At 37.1% G+C, this 22,340-nt stretch overlaps 1 protein-coding gene across 2 annotated transcripts in view; it reads left to right on the top strand.

The window, feature by feature from the left end:
• Nucleotides 1–22,340, top strand: part of ADCY8 (adenylate cyclase 8) — a 121,902-nt gene that overhangs the window by 49,382 nt on the left and 50,180 nt on the right. For both annotated transcript variants that reach the window (XM_042035911.1, XM_042035910.1), the window contains exons 3-5: nt 1,023–1,153; nt 3,620–3,731; nt 14,459–14,586. In XM_042035911.1, the coding sequence (XP_041891845.1) occupies nt 1,023–1,153; nt 3,620–3,731; nt 14,459–14,586 (371 nt within the window). The remainder of the gene's footprint in view (nt 1–1,022; nt 1,154–3,619; nt 3,732–14,458; nt 14,587–22,340) is intronic.

The raw sequence follows: 22,340 nt of genomic DNA, 5'->3' as shown, positions 1-22,340 counted from the left end.
CTTCAGATTGATTGGGAGTGATATATTCCAATACTGGACAAAGCTTTCTAATCTAAAAAAAAAGAGAGAGACTGAGGGCAAGAGGACACAATAACAGTATTTTAATACAGAAGGATTATTACAGAGAAAGGAGCAATCAATAATTATCCATTCGCAATTTGGAAGGATAAAAAGAAGGTTTAATTTGCAGAGAAACAGATTTGAGTTGGATACTTGCAAAATCTGTCAAAGCCATTAAACTGATGAATCACTGAAGCAGGGACATTCTAAAATCTCTCAGGGGATGATCTAGGGCTTTCACAAAAGAATTTGATTACTTTTTGAGGGCTTGCCTGACTGTACTTAGAGGTGGTTAGTTAGAGCATGGTGCTAATAACCATGATTGCTGGTTCGAACCCCAAAAGGGCCAGTCACAGAAGAGCTGGACTCAGTGATCCTTGTGGGTCCCTTCCAAATCAGAATATCCAGTGAAATTCTGTGAAAATTCTGTGGTTAATTATATTATAACAGGGCTGGAAACAGCAATGGTGTGTATATGTATATATCTCCTAATACACTAATATTAGAAGTACATGTGCACTAATATGCTCTGATAACACCGTGTTTGCACACTAATAATAAACTAATATACTTGAATGCTATACTAATATACATTAAAGATTTACATTATAAATAAGCATGTGTATGTATATAAACACATCTCAAATGTTTACTCTTCCTGAGTGTTCTTGAAACACAGACAAAACTAATTAAAAATGTTGAATATGTTCTCCAGTCTTCCTACTTGAGAGGGCAGTTTGAATGGCTTCATGTGTACTCATTTTGTTCTTCCTTACCTAAACCAGAAGCATGCTGGACTCTGGACTCAGTTTGAAAAGGTGAATTATCACAAATGGTCTGAGCTAGAATTTTTAGAGAGGAGGGTCACATCTTAAATAACCAATTATCCAGATCTTTAAACAGGGCATTGTGAAATACCAGTTCAGATTGGTACTGAGACTTTGGTTTCCTCTTTGTTTTAGGAACGGCTGGTGCTCTCTGTGTTACCACGGTTTGTAGTCCTGGAAATGATAAATGATATGACCAATGTAGAAGATGAACATTTGCAGCACCAGTTCCATAAGATCTACATTCATCGTTATGAGAATGTCAGGTGGGTGGAGTAGCCTCTCTGTAATGTTTAAGGTCTCAGATGCTGCTAAATGACTCTTGTTTGAAGGTTTCCCTTCTGTTGCTTTATTCATTCATAAATTAGAAAATGAGTGAACCCTTGTTTAATTGAGCAGAGAAGCATTTTGGTGCCTTCTTGTATTCATCAGGATGGCTGGATGCCACTGCAATGGCAAGACCCATTTGAACCAAACAATGAGCCTGGACCAATTGTGTCTTTTTTTCACTTAATTAAGTGGTCAGGATTGCACAGGAATGTGCCTACATGTGCACACATATTCTGCCACAACCTGCTGCTTCACCCCACACACTGAAGAATGAGATGGAGACTTGTAAGATGCTCTCAAAGATGGTGACCTGTTATATGGTTCCTCTGCTTAGGAGCCATTTTCATTTAATCAGTCTTATTATTAATTTCTTAATCCCATTTCTTTTCTTTATTCCTCTCTCTAAATTTTGTTTTTCCTGAAGTTAGTTATCAGAAAGGTGATAATTATCCTATGAGCTGCTACTCGAAGTAATTAGTCCTAATTGTACATTTACACCAGAATGATCAACTTCCACTCCATGACATTACATAATCTTGATTTTATTGTAGTTCCCAAAAACCAAAATTTTTTTTAAGCCACTAGTGTTTTCCATATTAAATGGAAATATGTCTTTCCCAAAAACACAAGGGCAAAATATTGAGTGACCATCATTAAAATCATCATTGAAGAAAGTGAAAAATAAGCATCCTTGGATATGATGGTAGATAGTTTGCTAGGAAAGCATGTACTTTGCCTTTCAATGAAACCAAAATATAACTTTGTCTGGACAAGTTCAATAAAAATAATTTGCACTTCTGCAGAAGAGTAAATTGATTATTTGCTGCTTCTGTGGCCATGCAGTAGCTCAGACATATTATTTTATTAAATCTGGTTGAAAGTGTCAAGGACCCTCATAAAGGTTTGGGTTTCACTGAATTAAAACCTCTTCCATTAACCTTTTTCATACTCAAAGTGTTGCTGTAGAAGAATCAAAACATGGAAAAGATGGCCTTTTTCTTTTAATGCAAAAGGATTGTATTCAGGGTGAGAAGTTGAACCATATTTTATGCTTGAAATAGATTTGAAATTAAGATTCTGCGTGTTTTAAAATGTAGATACTGGTTGGCTTCTATGAATGCTTCTAGAAACTAGATCTTTTCAAAACTAGGTTTCACCTTTTTTTTTTCCCCTAAATGTTGAGTACTGAACACTACCTAAATCAGTGCTATATGAATCCTTAAAATTAATAACCTGTTAGAAATTTTTCTTGGTTTGATAACTAAAAGTGTAGAAATCAGTAGCTGAAAAATTTTAATCTTTATAAATTTAGTCTATTATTACTATTCATTCCTCTTTGAGTCACTTGGTATTTTACCTTTTAATTTTATTTCTTCTCACCGGTAAAAATCTTACCGAGTTTGTGAGCATCTTGTTTAATCCTCAGCCAAACCTTTACCAGTCCATAAATTTGAAGATCAATTGTATTATGAGTAGACAACATGATCATGACTGTATTTATTATTGCTTATATTAGAATTTCTCAGACGTTGTCAAATTGTGATCTTGTACAAGTCACCACCTAAAGTGATGACTTGTGAAAAAAAATCTTCTGCTACTCTGTAACACCAGTTATTAGTTGACTTTCAAGTGCTAATAAGGTTTGTGCCAGAATGATATGTGTATTTTTGAACATCACTACTTTATAAAGTAGCCAATACTCTCTTTATCTAAAAAGTACTGAGCTATTATTTGCTTTGGTCTGGGTGGTATCTTGCACACCAGAGACTTTGTGTGTGCTTATGTTTCTCTATATTCACATGTGGTCATTTTAGGCACAGTGAGCAGTCAAAAGGCTAGAAAAATAGCTGGATGTTCAAACACAGGTTAGAGGTCTGTTTGCAAGTAGTTTGTTAATGGAGATTGTACCACAACTGCACGCACACAAGTTGATACACCTAAATTCAAAGTATGACTGCACTGGGCTCCATGCAAATTCAGTAGAATGAAAAAGGAATTAACCAATTAAAGATTTGTACCTTAAAAAGGGAGCACTATAGCTCTAACTCAGGTACTTCTGTCAAATGCCTAAAATTAGATGGAATAAAACTGGCCTTAGCCAGGTGTATCAAGACTGTCACAAATCTGTCTGTAGTCTTAGGATTTGAGTCTTATGTGATTTGAAAATACAGAACTGCAGGACTCCCATTTTTGGCAAAACTTTTTCTCACCCTTAGCAGTATCTTTTTAATCCCTTCAATATTTATATTCAGTACTCCACAATGTACAGAGGTCTAGAACAAAGGTAGTATGACTTCAAATGTAGTAAAATGACCCTTCCACTAGTAGAATACAAGATTACTTAGACACTCAGTAATTAAGTGAAATCAACTGAAACACTAATATATTTTCTCGTTTTTTAGCATTCTTTTTGCAGATGTTAAAGGATTCACCAACCTCTCCACAACTCTGTCAGCCCAGGAGCTGGTCCGAATGCTGAATGAACTCTTTGCCAGATTTGATCGACTAGCACATGTGAGTTAAACACAGTTTATTTGCAAAAAGAAAAAATCAATTCTATATTTGGGAGCTTTGGGAAATACCCTCTGATCACTTTGAACAATATATGTGCAGATTTTCCCCACAGGGATTGTATATCGCCATTGAGGTTGGAAGACACTGATAAAGTTTTATGAAAGATGATGAGTTCTGATAGCAAGTGAAAGCTGATGTTGTTGTCAGAACTTTGGGCTTCTGTAGTGCTGGACAAAGAATTGTAGGAAAGCAGACCACCCACCACATTTTCTAGGGAAGTTTCATACTTCTGGTACTTGCTGGATTTTTTTTTTTTTAAGACCATAGCTTTATTTTTTCTTTTCTTCTGTGAAATGGGGAAGGTTAAAAGACCTATTCATTTAAGGTCATCTAATCAGTTCCCACAGCCATTGTTAGTTACTAGCAAGGTTTACACTCTTTAGGCTGGATTCTATCGAACTCAACAATGAAATTAATTAAACACAGCAGAGGAAATTATTACATCAGGAAAAGTAGTTGCTACTTAGTTAGCACTCATCGGAAAAAAAGCGAAGCACAAAAATACAAGCAGAACACATGCTCAGTTTTGCTAGGCTTACATTTTTTTTATGTTTCTTTGGTCAAAATTTAATTTGACTATCTTTAAGTGTCAATATCTGAGCTGACTAATAAGGCTTCTAAGTGGAGGCAATGAAGTACATTTAATGGAGTTTATCTTATCATTTATCCAGCCAAATGTAGGTACCTACTACAGGAAAATGCTAATTGCACTCTGAATATCATAGACCATGTTATCTATTTACTATAAGGAGAACCTAAAGTGGCTTAGTCTGATGTACAGATTTACATCCCTCACTGTGTTTTACTCATTTATGGTTCAAGGTTATGGGGTATTTGTACATTTATTGCACGGTATCAGTAGGACCCTTGTGGTTTTCTCTCAGCTTACACATTAAAGCCAAAAAAGACAAGACTTCTGTAATTATTCAAATTTCTTTTGAGTCAGCTATTTTTATCTTAAATAGTAATGTGTTTTCTCATGTACATAGTGATGCCACAGCCTATTGACTGGGCACTGGCAAATTAGTAAATGCAACCTACAATATTTGCTCTGCAAACAAAAAACCCTCATCAACTCTGGTCTACATTGTAAACCAAGCCAGGTGAAAGAATTACCTCAGTCCTGTCTTAGAAAGCTTATAGGGGTAATGTCTGGCTTTGTATGGCTTGATAAAAATAGCTACTTTAACTGAAGAAACGTATTTTACACCAAATAAAATGTGTGTGTGTACGTCACAGAAATATTTTAGAAAGACTATGTATATAAAATGCCTTATTGCCTTGCTTTACATTTCAGTTTTAGCTAGCATTCATGATCATTAACCATATTTTCTAATCATTCCATAAGCTATATTTAACCAATACTGACTTCATATAGAAAGATTATATGCAATAAAGGAGTTAGGAACAAGGAAGGCATTTACATTTAAGTCTAATCCAGTGAATTCTCCCTCACCTGCCACTTAATTCTGAATTCAACTTCCTTCTTGTATTTTTTTTTTTTTAATTTTATGAGAACTGAAAATTTTACTTCTTTAAATGCCTGGACATTCCCCCCTTCTTTGTGGCTTGTCACACATCTCCTACTTAAACCTTCTAGAGATTTTTTTGTTGCAGTTCTAAACTCAAATCTTCATGGAGAACATTGAATGTGCCACACAGGAGTAGGTATCCCAAAAATGTAGGTGAATTTATTTTAAAGAAACAGTAATAAATATATCAGTCCCTTTTACAGAGCCAAGAATTTCTTATCCAGAAATCTGTGGTTTGGGATGAAAGAACTTCTGTGTCTGCAAAACCTGATCATCAGGATGGTCACCTCTCAAGTGAATGTCCCAGTCCGTAAATTCAAGGTTCTAGGCTCCTTCATGCATTTTCTTTCCTACTCTGGGTATTTGATTTTCTTTTTAACACATCATTGATTAATCCACTGGTCTAGAACATCCATACATCCACTGGTCTAGAACAATCCTCTGAAAGGTGGAAGCCACAGGGAGGAATCACTGCAGAAACTGAACTGGTTTGCTTACAAAGATTAGAGTGGTATGATCATGAATAATTAAAATTTAGTAAAAAGAAAGGCATTTTGACTGTGTTCCTTATTTGTGGCTTCTGTAACCTGGATGTCACAATACTTGTCTGATGCTCTGACAGTAGAGACGCCCAACAGAGAGGAACCTCTCCTGGTTCCCTAGAAAGGGTTTGGTGTTTCTGTCCCACTCAAGGAGACAAATTGTCCCTCTGCACTTTATAGGAAACCAAGATTCCTCACTGGACTCTTATGGAGGGGACCAGCTGCATAAAATAAAACGGTCTAAATCTTGTATTGAACTTAGCCTGTGCCTTTGGAAAATTTTGGAAATGGATACTGACAGATCCTGAATTTTAAGGACTTGTGAATTACATGGACTTCTCAACATACCCAACTGATATTGCATAAAGCTTTCACACCTGGTAAAGGTGTATCTTTTGGAAAAATTCCTGGTCTTCATCTGAATGCACCAAGAGATGGTCTTGTCTAAATAGTTGTCTATCTTGGTAGCATATTCCAGTGCCTTAACACTCTCACTGTTTATTCAGTATGACTTGTTTCCCATTTGATTTTTTCTGAATTGGAATTACATCTATTGATTCTTGCTATGAACAATCCCAGAAAAAAGAACTGTCTTGTAGCCACTGACTTCCTCCAGGAATGCATCTGGGTGCTTTGATCAAGGTGCTTCTCAGATTTCCTTTTGATAAAAGAAACAGACCAAAGTCATGGCAAGGTTTTTACTCTGTAAAATTTATTCCTTCAAATAGTTTTAGGGACTACTTTTCTGGAACACCTTCAGTTTTTGAGAATCCCTTTTAAAGCACAAAAACCAGTATTCCTGGACTAATCTCCATTAGTGTGGTGGAGGCAGATCATCACCATTCCTCCTATTATCACTTTCCTCAATCACTGTCCAAATGTCGTGTTTCTGAACATACAGTGATAACATTATTGTACTGAAAAATATTATTTGTGTTTTTATGGTCTTGCTGTCATGTTGTAACCACCACCATGTCTGCATGGTAATTGCTCATTTTACTGGTCTGAGTCCTTTTGTAAATGTTATCCTACTTGCCTGTAAATCCTCAATAGGACTTTTGGAAAGTGGCCCTTTCAAGGCCTCCCTAGAAGGATCTTCCACTAAGGAGGAATACACAATCACATCTAGATTTCAGATGTGTCACTTAACTGGTTCTCAATCAGCTTAAATAGAGTTATCATAACTCTTTAAAATAGTCACTGTTAGTCAGACTCTTGGAGTTTGCTAAGAATTACCATCAAAGCAAAGAGATCAGTGAAAGAAAACTTGAGGCAGTTTCTTTAGATTTTAAGGAAAATCCTTATAAATACTTATTTACTTCTAAATAAAAGTATTACTTTATAATCCCATATAAAGGATTGTTGGACCTGCTCTAACATCTTATATAAATCATATAGTTTTAAAGAAGACATTTTTACAGCATACTGAAAAATATAATTTGGCTTAGTTTCTTTTTTCTCTTATTAAGCTTTATTAAGAAAAACAGAAGTAATGAGAACTCTGAGATGTTTTTTTAATCTTCCCTAGGTTACATAAAGTATTATGGCATACATTGATGCATATAATTAATAACAAAAAGTTCATAATATCTGTATCATTACCACAGAACACTTTGAATAAAAATTAGAACTCAGTTCAATATTTCTTCTAAGAAAAAAAGGTAATATGTTATGTACAGCTACTTCCCATTTCTAATCACTCTGTAATGTTTGCAAAGATTTATAGTTATTAAAGAGAATAGTGACATTTACAAAGGAAGAAAAATAAGTTGGCATAAAACAGAACTGTAGAAAACATTTCCTTATATCTGCCTCATCTACTGAAAGGCCTAAACAGAAACTTAATTAATATTAATATTTTCCTTAGGCAGAAATTTTGAGGAGAGAAGGGAAACAAGATGACATTCAGTATGATACTTGAGCCTAAAAAAAGTCCTGCTTTGGTGAAATAATAGTTATTTTTGATGTTTGTTTTTCCTCTGCCTTCTCTGCAGTGCTAGATGTCAGCCAATACAATGATTTAAATTATCATATTTCTAAATTCATCTACAGTTTTTAGATTCAGTTTCAGATACTACAAAGAGGAAAAAGTAAAACCCTAAATAAAGGAGCTTATTAAAGGGCTGATGGGGTTTTTAAAATTTTTTTTCTAAGGAAATAATCTTCTTCTGTAACCTTGGTTAAATTTTCTCCTGTGATGTTGCAGACAAGCTGCCAAAAATTCCTCCAACAGTTTATTATCAATCTTACTTGTGAGTGGTGTTTCCAGGGGTGGAAACCAACCTGACTACCAGGCTCCACAAGAACACATCACGCCATAGCCCCAGTACAATACCTGCACCAACTGGTATCAGGAAGGGAAGACTAGAGGGTGTTGAAGGCTGTTTGGTTTCCTTGATAAATACACTCCCATTGCAGAGCTTTACTGTCCCAGGCCACATTTCAGCTCTGAGCTGGCAGAGCTTTGTTCCGTGGTGAAATCATCTCCAAGCATGTAACCCACAGGGTTCCAGACATCCTGAAACCCCCTGTTTAAACATATATGCCAGGTGTGAATTTTCTCATTTGTATATGTTTGGGGTACTGTAGCAAGAAGCAGAGTTTCTGGATTATGAATATGGATCTATCATATTTATCTCATTATAAAGACATTGTATGAATTTAGAGTAAAGGGATGGAGTGAATGCTCTTTTTGCAGTGCTTAATTCTGACGTGTTTTTTCTCCTAACCAGTGTCAATAATAAATTGTCTAATAATAATGAATAAATGACCCTGTTCACAATGTTCTCCCTACATTTACAGTTTTTCAGATAGTAAAGAGCCCATCAAAAACCTAAACAGTCAAGTAAAACCCCAGTCCACAAAACACTTTAAGAAGTGATAGTATACAGGCTTTTTATGGAAAAAAGTCAGATGAAAATGACAGATTAAATAAAATTTGTTTTAAAATTTCCCAGTGATTTATAGACTAAGAATTACACAAATTCAACCTCCCCCAAAAAGAAGCCCCACTTTGTGACTAAATTAGGATTTGAATTAAATTTAGGCTTCACAAGTATATTCTTGGGAATTCTCCAGCTCATCCTTAATAGAATCATAGAATAATTAAGGTTGGAAAAGACCTCTAAGATTATTGAGTTCAGCCATTTACCTAACATTTCTAGGGCCACTACTAGACCATGACCCTAAGTATCGCATCCATGTCTTTTAAATACCTTCAGGGTTGACAACTCATCCACCTTCTTGTGCAGCCTGTTCCAAGGATTGACAACCCTTTAGATGAAGAAATTTTACCTAACATCCAATCTAAATCTCTTCTGGTGCAACTTAAGGCCACTTCCTCTTGTCCTGTCTCTCGTCACTTGGGAGAAGAGACCAACCCCCACCTGACTACAGCCTCCTTCTTGGCCACCTGGGCACATGCTGACTCATGTTCTAATGTTGTCAACCAGTGTCCCATGTACCTGAAGCAATTAAGTTCTAGAAGATCCTAAGAGCAGAATTTCCATGCAGAATTTTTCCTGCCTTAGCTGGAAAGAAACACCTTGAATCTTTCTCATGGGGATTTCTGCCTCTGAAATCACTCAAAGCATAATTTTCTAATTAACATGAGCCGGCAAGGCAAATTGATCATCAGATGCAACAATCATAGCAGTTTTCTTCTACAGTATGTTAAGGAACAAAGCTGTTGATATAATATATTAGAAAACTCACTCAGCAACGTACGTCAATTCCTTCTGCAGCATAAGAGACCCAAAACCCATTTTTTCTGGCAGCACAGAGAAGTTGTAACCACCCCATTATAGATTTTTCTAAAGAAAAAAAACCCATTCCTTATATGGTGTGCTAAAATATGTAGAAAGTGTTTAACATAGGACCATATTTATGTACTCCCTAGTTCAGGCAAATGAAAGACTGTCACATTTTCCCTTTAAAAAAAAAAAAAAAATTATTTTATTTTATGTATAAAAATTAGAAAGAATCCTTGTAACTGTGTCCCATATTTGGACTCCTTTTTGCCTACATGACCAGGCTTAGGAACTCCCCTCCATCTGGCTCTCTCAAGGCCCCAGCTCTCTTTTCCAAAGTGACAGAGCTGCAATAGAAGAAATATGGATGGATCTCTCTCACCAACCCACCCTAAAACAGACTGCTGATTAAGAGCTTTGGCCTAGACCCGATTCATGCTGAGAAATGAGGTTTATCCAGGTTTCCTCTACCTTTGGCACATGTTTCAGGAACTGAGCTATTGTACACAAAGGCCAAGTCCCTGCCTCCTCCCACTCCAGCTGCCTTTTAAAAGAAGACTTATGTGTATGACTTCTCTGTGTCCTGTAGTTCAGTTGCAGTAATTTTTCATCCCCAATGTTCTAAACTTTTAGCTTGAAATTATAAAAATTGAAAAAAATTTTGACTTTTCTGTGGTCTGTTTGCTAGCCTATGGGGATCCCTTCAAAACTAGGTGAAATGATTAATTCACCACAGGCAGAATTGGAAAAGTGGCGTAGCTTATAAAACAAAATCACTTTTTTCCCCATGTCAGAAATTTAGCCGAAGGAAACAAGAAATATTAATGAAGTCTATGACTGTGTCTTTCAGTAACTTGATATTTGAGCAACTCATTTCTGCAGCTCCACCTTATGCCAATTTACTTTGCTTCCTTTCCAGTCACTAGGGGTATATTTAATAAGCTCAAACATAAATCATTCACCACATACAAGGTAATTATTTATGAAAAATCTGCATATTTTCTTTTTCTCTGGATTTAGGTGAATTGGAAAAAGGTTTCTTGTCAATTGCCACTGAATTAATCTAGAATTATTATTAAAAATAGTTGGGTGTTTGAGTCTGCTCAATATCCCCAGGAAAAATTGTGATTTAAATTGATCTTGGCAGAATCAGGCCCCTTAATCTTCCACTTGATGCAAAAGAAAAGCTGCAAATAAGGGGAGAAAAGAGCCCCTATTTGTGACATGCTGAGAATTTAATTGATCCCTTCAGTAAATGCTATTAATGAATGAGTATTGGAAGGGGTGTGAGGCTGATGGATACTGATGTGAATGTCTGTATAATATCAGCTGTCATTTACATGTCCAAGGACAACTTCTAGAATTGCATATGAAAAAGGAAAGAGGAATAGAATAAATTAAAGAGGAGGTAATAGCCTCACAACAGTGTAAGGATTAACACCGTGGTGAAAAATATTTCCTGTATCAAAGTTCCCGTATGACAATTTTCTCCAATTTAAATAATTTACTCATTTTACAGTTTCTTCATACATATTTAGATTTTTCATTCATTTTCATTTAATATCAACTTGCTACTCTTAGATACCATTGCAGTGAGATGATTTTAGGAAGTGGGCTTGAGCTCTACAGCGTGAGGAAAATGTTGATTGCTACTAATATAATTTTATACCACTGAAAAGTGGGCAGGCCCTTACAAAACTCAGTCTCTGATTTAAAACTGTAGCATGGCTGCCCACATTATTCATTAATCTAACCTTAATGCTCTCATACTACCAGTCTGACAAAGCCTCCAGTCTAAATTGTAGATGTGATTAAACTACGGAGTTATCTCAGGGAACCTCATGAGACCAGACAGCTCTCCTCTGCCAAAGGCAGATACCATCACCCCTCTGTTCTTCCTGAGAATTATCTTCCTCTAGATGAAATATTTCCAGTGATAAAAAGCCCATAGTTTACTTTTGAAATGAGTATGATGGGAATAATTAGGGAAGAATAACAAATGTAAAAGCAATGTAGTCAGGCTGTAGCACAGATTGCATTTAACAGTCATAATAATATGATTAACAGCAAAAAAATAGGAAGACAAGGAGTCATTTAAAAGCTCCCTGTGGCTTCTTGTGCCAGCAGAGACACCTTGCCTGACCCCTGCAATGTTCCACAGGACATAAATCTTATGTCATGTTTGTTAGTCCTGTGTGGGTGTTTCACAGACCCAGGTGTCTCACAGATTCATGGTGAGTTTAGGTACAGACAGCTGAACTGAAGCCCAGCCAACTGCTTTAGCTGTGAGCTGAATTTGTCCCCAGGCCCCCCTGACTGCATTGCCTGGCTCTCCCTGGGCTGCAATGGCAAGCTCCACTGCTAGCTGGCATAGGGACACCTGACACAGTCATCTCCGTTTGGATATCGCACTCCGTAGATGACTTCCTGAGCTTTGGCAAATGAGTCAGGTGACATCACGTGACAAGAAAAAGAAAACATTCATGACTAGTTGAATGGATTTCCTGTGTCACACACATGCACTCACATTTGCATATATCAGACCCTCATTATCAGGCCTTGTCATGCATTAAGATTCTTGTTATGAAAAGCGCATCCCTCTGAAGTTGTTTCATTTGTTCGGAATTTCAGATATACAGCAAGGTGATGTAAGTCTCATCTGAATTAACTGAAATCAGCACTTAACCATTTTAAATGAGGTATTACAAACCAGACAACAGTCTTGTCCTGTTGTAGACTATGGCCTTTAACTGTGCTGAAATTCTCACTTAATAGGGGTTTCCATATCATCAGATAGGTATAATAAATGTTGAGTGTAAAAATGCAATTAAAAAACTAAAATATAATAATACTTGAGATATATCTTTCTTCTTTCCTTTCTTCCATTCTTTCTTTCTTTCCTAGAAATTGACTGGTTTTCCCTTTTTTTTTTCCTCTATTCTACTATGAGATTATTGTTTGTAAAGTATTTGTAGTGGCTCTGAAGAGTTGAAATGCTGCCTTTTGATTTATTCCACCTCAGTCAAACCAATATTACATTATACACTATCCTTTTATTTTGTAGATGTAAAAGCAAACATCACTTAGAGTAAGAAACAATTGAACAGGACCTTTAGAAAAGCCGAAAAACCTCTAGAATCTGTGGTTTATATCTTCATCTCTTTGCATTTTGTCTTAATGAGGAGCACAGAGAGAAGCTTAAGGAAGCCCACTTACTGTTTGACATGCACTGATTTGTGCCATTGAGTCCTACGTATCTATCAATTAACTTTTGTTTCATAGTTTCACTCTATAGTAAAAACATAAGTGGAAAAAATCAAATCTCTAATTCTTTCCATTGATGGGGAAACTGTATAAAAAAAAATGTTTCAGAGGGGTTTAGGATGTACAGTTTCATTTGAAGCCATATGAAAAATGTTCTTGTGTGGGTCTGAAGAGGGGGTGAAAAGAAGGGATTGATGAAAGAGAAGAGTTACATATGAATTTTGACATTTTAGAAGCCTGAGTTCGCGCTGGAATTTTGTGTGAAACTTGGATAGCAAGGCACTGCACTCTGAAAGGCAGTACTGGTATTAGCTGGAGACTTAAACCAAAGCTTCAAACACAGTCAGTTCCTACTGATGGTTTAAGGAGATTTCAGGGTGAATCGGCTTATTTTGGCCGTGTGCCCACAGCAGATTTTACCCTCACTGGTATACTTAAGGCTTCAGCTGACTTCACAAAAAGCTTTGGGTACAAGTATGTAAGTTCCCTGTGCCACTCCAGGATTGTGAAAGGCTTATCTGACACTGACCACAAAGCTTCATTCTTCCTAAGCAAAACTTTGAAGGGGACCCATACTCAATCCCTGGGAGAACCAGCATTCACATTTGCTCCTAGATCCTACTTAATTTTTTCTTTTTAATGGTCTGTTACTGGAGCCTTTACTGATTGATTATTAACACTAGACTCAATATTTCTACTACTCTCCATCATAACAACACTTCCTTGATGCAACTTGTAATGTTCTCTGGTCCTGTGAATTGATTACCTCCTGTGAGGGCCCAACCAGCAGAATACACAGGGCAAATTTACAGGTAATCTTGGTCTCACATGCTGGGCTAGGAACTACAAAAGTTTCACCAACTCAGGTATTTCTTCTCACGAGAAAAGGATCTTCTAAAATAATGATCAAGTCACAAAATAATATTCTCTTTCAGTAGGTAATGATACCGTTAATATGTATTTTTGAAATTAAACTCCCTATTTGCTCTTAGGGTAAAGGATGTCTCTAGCTGGATGCCAAAGAAACATCATTCCACCCCAGCATGAGCCTGATGCAAGACACCTTTGACATCCTTGACATGCAGATACTTGATCAGTTCCTATAGCTGTTGGGAATACTCGAGTGTGACTGTGGAAACTTTAGGTGGGAAGGAATTCTCAGTGGGAGGAAAGAGGTTTTTCATTTATTTCCAGTGTAAAAATGGGGCAGGAAAGGATGCCCTGGAGGAACATAGGCTAAATTGGGTTATTCATTATCTCAGCTGGTGTTTCTGAATCCTTGGCCTATGTTCCACCTAGCTCTGATGAAACCTTTCTTCCCATCAGCAAGGACGTCTCTAATTACCATAAAAGAAAAATCACTATACCTTTTTTTTCAGCAAAAGTAAAGGACTTTATTTCAAAAGTGATATAAATTACAACTGTACTAATGTCAAGAAGGAAACATCCAGAAACAAGGTGGGGGGGTTTGTTGTTTGGGGTTTTTTTACAGTAATTTTTCAACCATTTTTACTTTCACATTAAAATTATGAAAAAAACAATGCAAATATTTTCTTTCTCTTTGATACATTTGTTTGTAGGAACATCATTGTCTCAGAATAAAGATCCTGGGGGATTGTTACTACTGTGTGTCAGGGCTCCCAGAACCTCGCCAGGACCATGCACACTGCTGTGTTGAAATGGGACTCAGCATGATCAAAACTATCAGGTAATGCCTTTTTTTCCCCCTGATTCACTGTTTCTGCCAGTGTCCTGAACTTCTTTATGGAGAATGCTATTACTAGACAATTCTTATGTTGGTTCAGAAATCTCAGCATTATCACTGTGAAAAGAACAGGACTTTTTTGATCCATGTAATGCATGGGAACGGTTACTAAATGATTTTATCAACCTGTGCTACTGCAGAGATGTAACACAGTAGCTGTGTGTACAACTGAGAGGTTTCACAGTTCTTGGCAGTTCTCACTTTGTACTGTTGTCATTTTCAAGAGGAGATTGAAGAGGAGGAATCTGAATTGCTTCCTATAATCCTTTTAATAAAATTAAATAACAATATAAACACAAAATAGACAGCTTTGGCTATCCTTTAGCTTGGAAACTAGCTCATAGACAAACTCATAAGTACTGAGATTTGCCAGATGAACTAATTTTACCTGCTAAATTAGGTTGTTGCTTAAATCCACAAGCAATGGAAGTGTTTTAATGAAGGAATGTGTTCCCATCACGTAAATATAATTATGTCGGTGATAGATTATTGTATTTGGATGCAATTACAATTAATAATAATCAAGTTTCAGCAGCCTGTGGGTAGAGCTTATCCAATGAGTTACCATGACACTGGCTAATATGTAATAGTCCAAGAGAGGTTTTGTCCATCTTTTTCATACTTATGGGTTTTTAGTGATATATCAATAAAAAAATTACTGAGTTTCTCATATCCAAATTCTTTTTCTTTTGCTGTTTTCCCTAAAACAGTGTTGCCTAACACGAGCATTCTCTTTTTTCCCTGGATATTTTGCTGTCCAATCTCTTTGTCTGCTTCTTTTCCAGACCTCTTTGCCCCTTTTATCTGGGTCTGCTCTTGACATACATCAGTCAGTTAATGCACACTGCAGCTGCATTACTGAGCTCTTAATAGAGAAAGAATTTGACTAAAATTAATTAATGGAAAATGTAACTGAATAATGATTATGCAACAGTGATATCTAAGAAGGCTGGATTCAATTATCACAGGCTAAATGTTGAACAAAGCAATCAATATTTTGTTTCTGGAATCCCCACAGTGAAAGTGAACCATGAATTAAAGAATACAGAGATAAAAAATCTACAAGCATTGTTAAAATTTTTTGGCTACACACATCAAATCTTTTGCATTTCCTTGGTAACACCTGCTGCAGCCAACTCATTGTAAATCCTTTTTCTGCTAAGAGAGTAAATTTCTTTCCATCTCCTTACACAAGTGAAAGTCTGTAACACCCCATGCCCTTCTATGAACAGGGTCTTGAAGGCAGTAATCCAGAAATGGTGCTCTATTTTCAGTATCTTAAATGACAGTTATTGTCAGTTGGAGCCATGACACCAAAGTCCATCAGGACTTGTGTCATCCATTGCAGATAAATTCAGTTCAGGTTACCTCCAATTTATTTGATAATCCCAGTATCTGATTTTCTGTCTATGCAATGATGATGATTCTTCCCCCAGCCTTTTCTTTCAGAGTATAGGAGCCTTATGTTGCTTATCTTAATGTGTGTTTATACAGTTGACAGGGAGTACCAATCCTGCCATGGAATATTAGAAATACCTCTGCCCACATTTCTGAGGGAATTTGGAGTTATCTACAGTCTATTAATTAAAGAAGTAGATATCTCTCACAGTTAAGATGAAAAAAAATTCCCTCTTTAGAAAAGTGAGTTTTTTATCACATTGGTCCCCACTGAATTTTACCATATTTAAAATGTGATGGAAATGGTATTTTGATGATTAAAAAATTATTTATCTTCATCTGAAGACTTCAGAAAATATTTTTTTTTTATGTCTAAAGTAATAGGGAGATGATTCAAGATATGAGAAACCATCATTCAGATTTGACAGCTGCATTGAAGTTATACAGACAAGCATTTCTCTCCACTGACAGGAGAGAACAGGTGGTTGGTAACGTTGCACCGATCAGCACAACCCTACTAGTGAGGCAGCGCCCAAAAACCCCTATGATCTCAGGAACAATTGCTGAATATTCCTTCTATTGTCCTTGATGACTGCATGGTCAAAGGGAATAGAACAAGAATGTCAAATCCATTCTTTACACAACATGTAAAATAAATCTATGGAGAGATTTTCTCACGAGGGACTTCTAAGTGTTTTCATACAGCACATATCCATACAGCCGAATTGTTAATTTATTGTTAATTGAGACTCTTCAAATTGATTTTAAGCTTGAGTCTTGCAGCTCCACTACTCTTTTTGCAGATGAAAGGAACTGTTCAGAACTCAACAAAATAATCCAAGAAAGATCATTATTTTCTCTGTAATTTTTTTTTATATCACCATGCCTTGTTAAAAATCTCATAAAAGAAGCACTATTATTGTTATTCCAATCTGTCTTCTTGTTCTTTGCTCCCTTAACTGTTGAGAACAATTGATGGGCAACCTTTAACCACAGGAAGGTTCCATGGAATCTGGTATTTACTCCAAAGTAAGGCAGTTTTGCTCCACTACATTTGGGCATGAGAAAAAATCCTAACTCCATCTGTGCTGCAAAACCCAAGGACCTGTAAATTCTGTTTAGCTGCAGCTGGAAATAGGAATTAAAGTAAAAAAGACAAGCTCTTCATGAGGAGTTCTTTTATTCAGCTGGTTTTCCTATCTTTTCACATGCAGCATAACTCTCATTGTGTTTAATTTTATTGTATCAATGCTTGTCTGTACTGACTGATGATGGAAATTGGATACCAGTGGAATGTTTCATCATCAGATGATAAAGTTTCATTTTAACAATTATGACCCAAGCTAAGTGGCTGTCAGGGGTAACACCACCTTCTCAGACGTTCTTATTCCTGAAATCTCTGTGACTGGGAGGAGAGGCAAAGGGAGATTGTGTGAGACTCAGCTCCTCAAGGACTCGCTTTCATGGTGCAGTGATGAAAATGGCACACTATACATAACAGTGGAAATTCAAACAAACCTTTGTGCTGGTATATTTGTTTGGTAAATCAAGGAGTCCTGAGTTGTTTCATTTGCTGGATCATTTCCCACTAAAATACCATCTGAAAAAGTAACTATTATGACAGAATAAATGGTCCCAGCATGCAATATAGGCTAAACTCCAGAAATTAAATAACAGCTTGTCTTCATTAAAAGTCTGTAATTAAGTACTAATATTAAGGCAAATTCATGAGAGAGGGAAAAAAAAGGAAAACTAGAAAAACCCAAACAAAACCCACAGCCAAAAATACCTGATTGCCCTGGCAGGTTTCCTGCTTTTAGCATGAAAAAACTGCTTTTAACATCATCTGTTGAGTATTAACAAAAATCATGAAGTGATTGATGCTTGTTAAAGAAGTTACTCAGGCAGTAAAAGAGCCAGGAATTGCTTTCATATTCCATTATTAATAGATTTTTAAACTATGTAATTATATAATAATATCATTCATCCAGTTCTGGATTCCTTCCACAGATTATTTCTCCTATGATGTACAAGGCTCTGCCTATGATGCAATGAGCTCCAATTCACAGAAGAGAGAATGTTGTCACAAACCCAAAAACTAAGGCTTACCTTCATTTCTGAGCGGTGGTAGAAAGGGATATTGTGACATACTCACAAGTTCAGCCAGAACTTTTTAGACAGTTCTAAGATTGATTAGGTTTCACACTGAAACTTGATCATATCCTCACCTCCACATGTCCATTTGAGCCACTGACTGTGAATGGACAGAGCACCAGGACAGTTTGTCTTTCCCTGTTTTTGCTGTTGGATGATGATATGAACTAAAGCAGGTAGAGATTAATGGGTTCATGTACTTCTGAGACCCCTTTCCTTTGAATGCACCACCAAACACAATCAAGGCCATATTGGAAAATGTGTATATATATAGATATGTAAGTATATATGTATGTATGTATGTATATAATTATATCGATTTTTATAATACAATTTTTAAATGAAAAAGCAGACTTCTAATAATACTGTGCGTAGTTCCTTGTACTATATTATTTTCCTGCCTCTCAGAGCAGATTGACATAAGAAACAGGAATGCAGCAGTATTACCTCTGCTCATGTAGCCACGTCTCGGTTTTTGAGACAAAACTTCAGGAAGAAACACTCCAGAGTGAGTGTCTCCTCCGAAGGAAAAAGGGCCTACCCTCTTCCTCTGTCAATGAGACAAATGGGTCACAAGAATTGAAAGTGCGAAAAAGAAACAAAACTGTTTATCAACACACAAACAAAACAGGGTAGAACAGGATAAAAAAAACCCCTCAAAATACAACAAATTCCCTGAGAGGGAACAGACACGTGGGCTAGACCAGCCGGGGCCACCCCCGCAGGCTCCCTGGACCAGCGAGGAGGGAAGGGAGGCAGTGAGGCAAGGGGAAGAAAAGGAAAAAAAGACCAAGAGAAAAACCAACAGAACCTTTTCCCAGCTAGCTGGAGCACAAAGGAAACCCAGAAAAGCAGCACAGAGCTCCCAGCGCTCCCTCCCGAGCCCCACCGAGCTCCCCAAGCCCCCGAGCCGCTGGGCTGAGCCGCTGAACCGCCCCGCACTCGGGTCCTGCGGCTCCGGCCCCGCCCCCGGGTCCATCCTGAAGGCACAGCGTCCTTGGGCATTGAGCGGATGGTTAAGGAATAAAGCAGTTTCATAACATCACCGCAGGACACTACAGTATCTATCTGAATTCAGAGCAAGTCAGTTATGTTAGTGATGGGTCTGGCAATATGAAACTTCTCCAGATAATGGTTTCTGCTGACATTAGATTTCAGTTCTAACTCCAAGGTAAACTCATCCAGGTGCTTTTTTAAACAGGAACCTTGGGAAAATATCTACGTTAAATTGTAAATTCAACCTATGTAAAGTTAATCTGTGAAGTGTTACAGCTCATAAGTCACATTACCTGTGCTGTATTATTCAAACTTTTCAGTAGTTTAGTGTATCCTGTTACCTAGCTTTTTTAAAATAATGGATATCTCCTTCACAAGCATGACAGTTCCCAGAGTCATACTGAAAAGGTCACTTACCTCACTTCGTCTACTACACTTTCATGTCAGCACCAAAAAGCATTTGCATTACATTAGGAAAATTCCATAATTCTCTTGAGTCCAACCAAAACGTTCTCTATATAACTGAACCTTACAATCAAAGGACAGTTCAGTTAGCAGAGGACACCAGGAAATCACTTGTCCATCCTTCTGCTCACAGCAGAGTCAGCTAAGATCCTTACTTACTTCAACCAGAATACACAGAATTTCTTAATTCACCTGCATGAGGATGATAATGACTATATCTTGATGGGTAAATTGAACAACCCCAGAGAATTTTAGCTGTCACTAAAAGTGGAACAGGCTGGCCAGCTCCATTCTTCTGAAGTCTTTTTGATTCCAAAACCAGGCAGTTGCATTCAAATTACCTACTAGAAATGGTCTTCATCACATGCAAACTGTTGAACCTGGAACAGGTTGTGAGAGGGCTTTGTGAGAATGAAAAAACATTCTGGGGTTGTTTTAAGTATCTCAAAGCATAGACAGAACCTTGCACAGTTGAACTGGTCAGCACAGAAGCAGCCAGTGTGTCACTCTCAATCTTCAAGGCCTGAATTCCAGGGCATTCCGATTTTTGACAGCTACAGAAAAGGTTGAAAAGCAAATTTCTGACTTTTAGCTCACCTTCTCATGCAAATAGGAAAGGTTTCAATTAACACCACAAACATCAAATACCCATCAAGGAATGCTGACCAGAAGGAAATGCCAAGGTCCAATTAAAATCATTGAATTTTTTTATCTCTGGCTAGACTGAAATGAGATGAATGGCAACAATAGCATCAGTCACAGTTACCTCATCCTGGATAAGATATCAAAGCAATTGTGAGGTAAAGAGGGCTGCTTTATAGATCATCAATAATTCATCTTCTAAAATGCACTTTGTCAATGTATCCGTAGAGAGCCTGTGGAGTAGTTGAAGAAAATAAATTTTCTAATTAGAAGTTTCACTGATAGTTGAATAAATTTAAGAGAGAGAATAATTAAAAGATGTGGAACACCTGAGCTTATGCAAAATGGACTCTCTTAATTTTTTTATCTCTACATTTTTTATGTAGTACATGCTATTATTTAACAGAAGTTTTTTTCTGAATAAGTTAGAACTACCAGTGTTGATGAAGGTGATCCAGACTTTGCTATTTCAGGCTTTGTTTTTCCTATACCTGTATATAAACAAGACCTCCTAAAGTATGTGGTAGTCTGGCTGCTAGGGAGTTGGATTTGACCATGATTAAGTCCCCTTTTTACATAATTCAGAAATCTTTTTCATCCCGCATCACTCCAAATTTTAAAGGAAAAAAATAATTATAATTCCATTACTTTTTACACACTAACAAATCATCTCACTTTTAAACTTTTTAGTCTTTGCAAAGAAATTTGTAAATAAATTAAACTATTGTTTTTCTTTTTTCAATTTAATATCTCACAACTGCAGTTTTGTGAAAACTGATGTTTCCATAACAGGTTCTCAACACTTCTGCTTTCAATCTTGTGTTGCAAATAATAAAGTAATTTGAATGAGACTAGATCACTTTTGTGCTTTGATTCCTGTCCTGGACAGGCCTGTTTAAATATATCTCAGACTGTGACTTCATGTGATCAGGTCCCCTCCTGCAATTGCCTTCCCACTTATCAACATAGGAGCACATTGCTGTGCATGACAAGAGGAGGATGCAAAGACAGAGCCCTGCATGTGCACCAGCACTGCAGCAGAGAAAGAAAATGTCCCTCAGCCAAAGGGTGTGGGCAGGAAGCCAAATCCACTCTGTCTGCTGATGAAGAGCTGAGATCAAATATCACCTGAGCAGCACATAAAGAGTCGATGGGAGACTGTGAAAGACAACAGATAAGGCAAGGGGGATAGGACCTTGATTAGTGTCTGCAGCACACTGCAGGAGGTGGTGTGGACAGCACAGCTGTGTGAGGTTTTGGACAAATGCAGAAGTCCTATGTGGCTGATTAAGGATGCCAAAGCCTTCTCTGGCCATCAGCACATTTTTATCACAAAGGAAAAGTTAAATCCAGCAATCCTTAGTGAACACTCTGGAAATAGAGGGGCACAGTTTCTCAGTTGCACCATCATTTGTACCTGGTCTCTCCAGCGAAACCTGTGTGTGTTAGTTCTCATATCAGGTACAAATACAAGACCACAATTTACAGTATTTAAAATTTAGAATAGAATAGAATAGAATAGAATAGAATAGAATAGAATAGCAGACTGTTTTATTTGGAAGGGGCCTACAGTGACCATCTAGTCCAAGTGCCCGCCGATTCAAGGGTCACTAAAAGTTAAAGCATGTTAAGGGTATTGTCCAAATGCCTCTTGATCATGGGCTTGGGGCATCAACCACCTCTCTAGAGATCCTGTTTCATTGTTTGGCCACAGTCTTGGTAAATAAATGTTTCCTAATGTCCAAGCTGAACCTTCACTGATGTAGCTTTGAGTTATTCCCATGCATCCTGCCACTGGATCCCAGGGAGAACAGCTCAGCACCTCCCTTTCCCCTTCCCCTCCTCAGGAAGCTGTTCGAGAGCTACCAGGTCACACCTCAGCCTCCTCTTCTCTAAACTAGACAAACCTAGAGCAGGACATGACAAATAGAAATGAAATTGGAAAAATAGCATGTGTGTCTATGTATGTATAGAGAAAGATTACAAAAATATAGGTTATTAAAACATTTTATTAAACTCAAAGTCCTCTTATTGAGTGCATT

This window comes from Corvus kubaryi, unplaced genomic scaffold (genome assembly GCF_017639235.1).
Source record: "Corvus kubaryi isolate FWS band 111438036 unplaced genomic scaffold, C.kubaryi_AGA036_p1.0 37385, whole genome shotgun sequence".
In the NCBI taxonomy this organism is placed as follows: Eukaryota; Metazoa; Chordata; class Aves; order Passeriformes; family Corvidae; genus Corvus; species Corvus kubaryi.
Note: the sequence above shows the minus strand (reverse complement) of the source record. Positions and strands in the feature narration are given on the sequence as shown.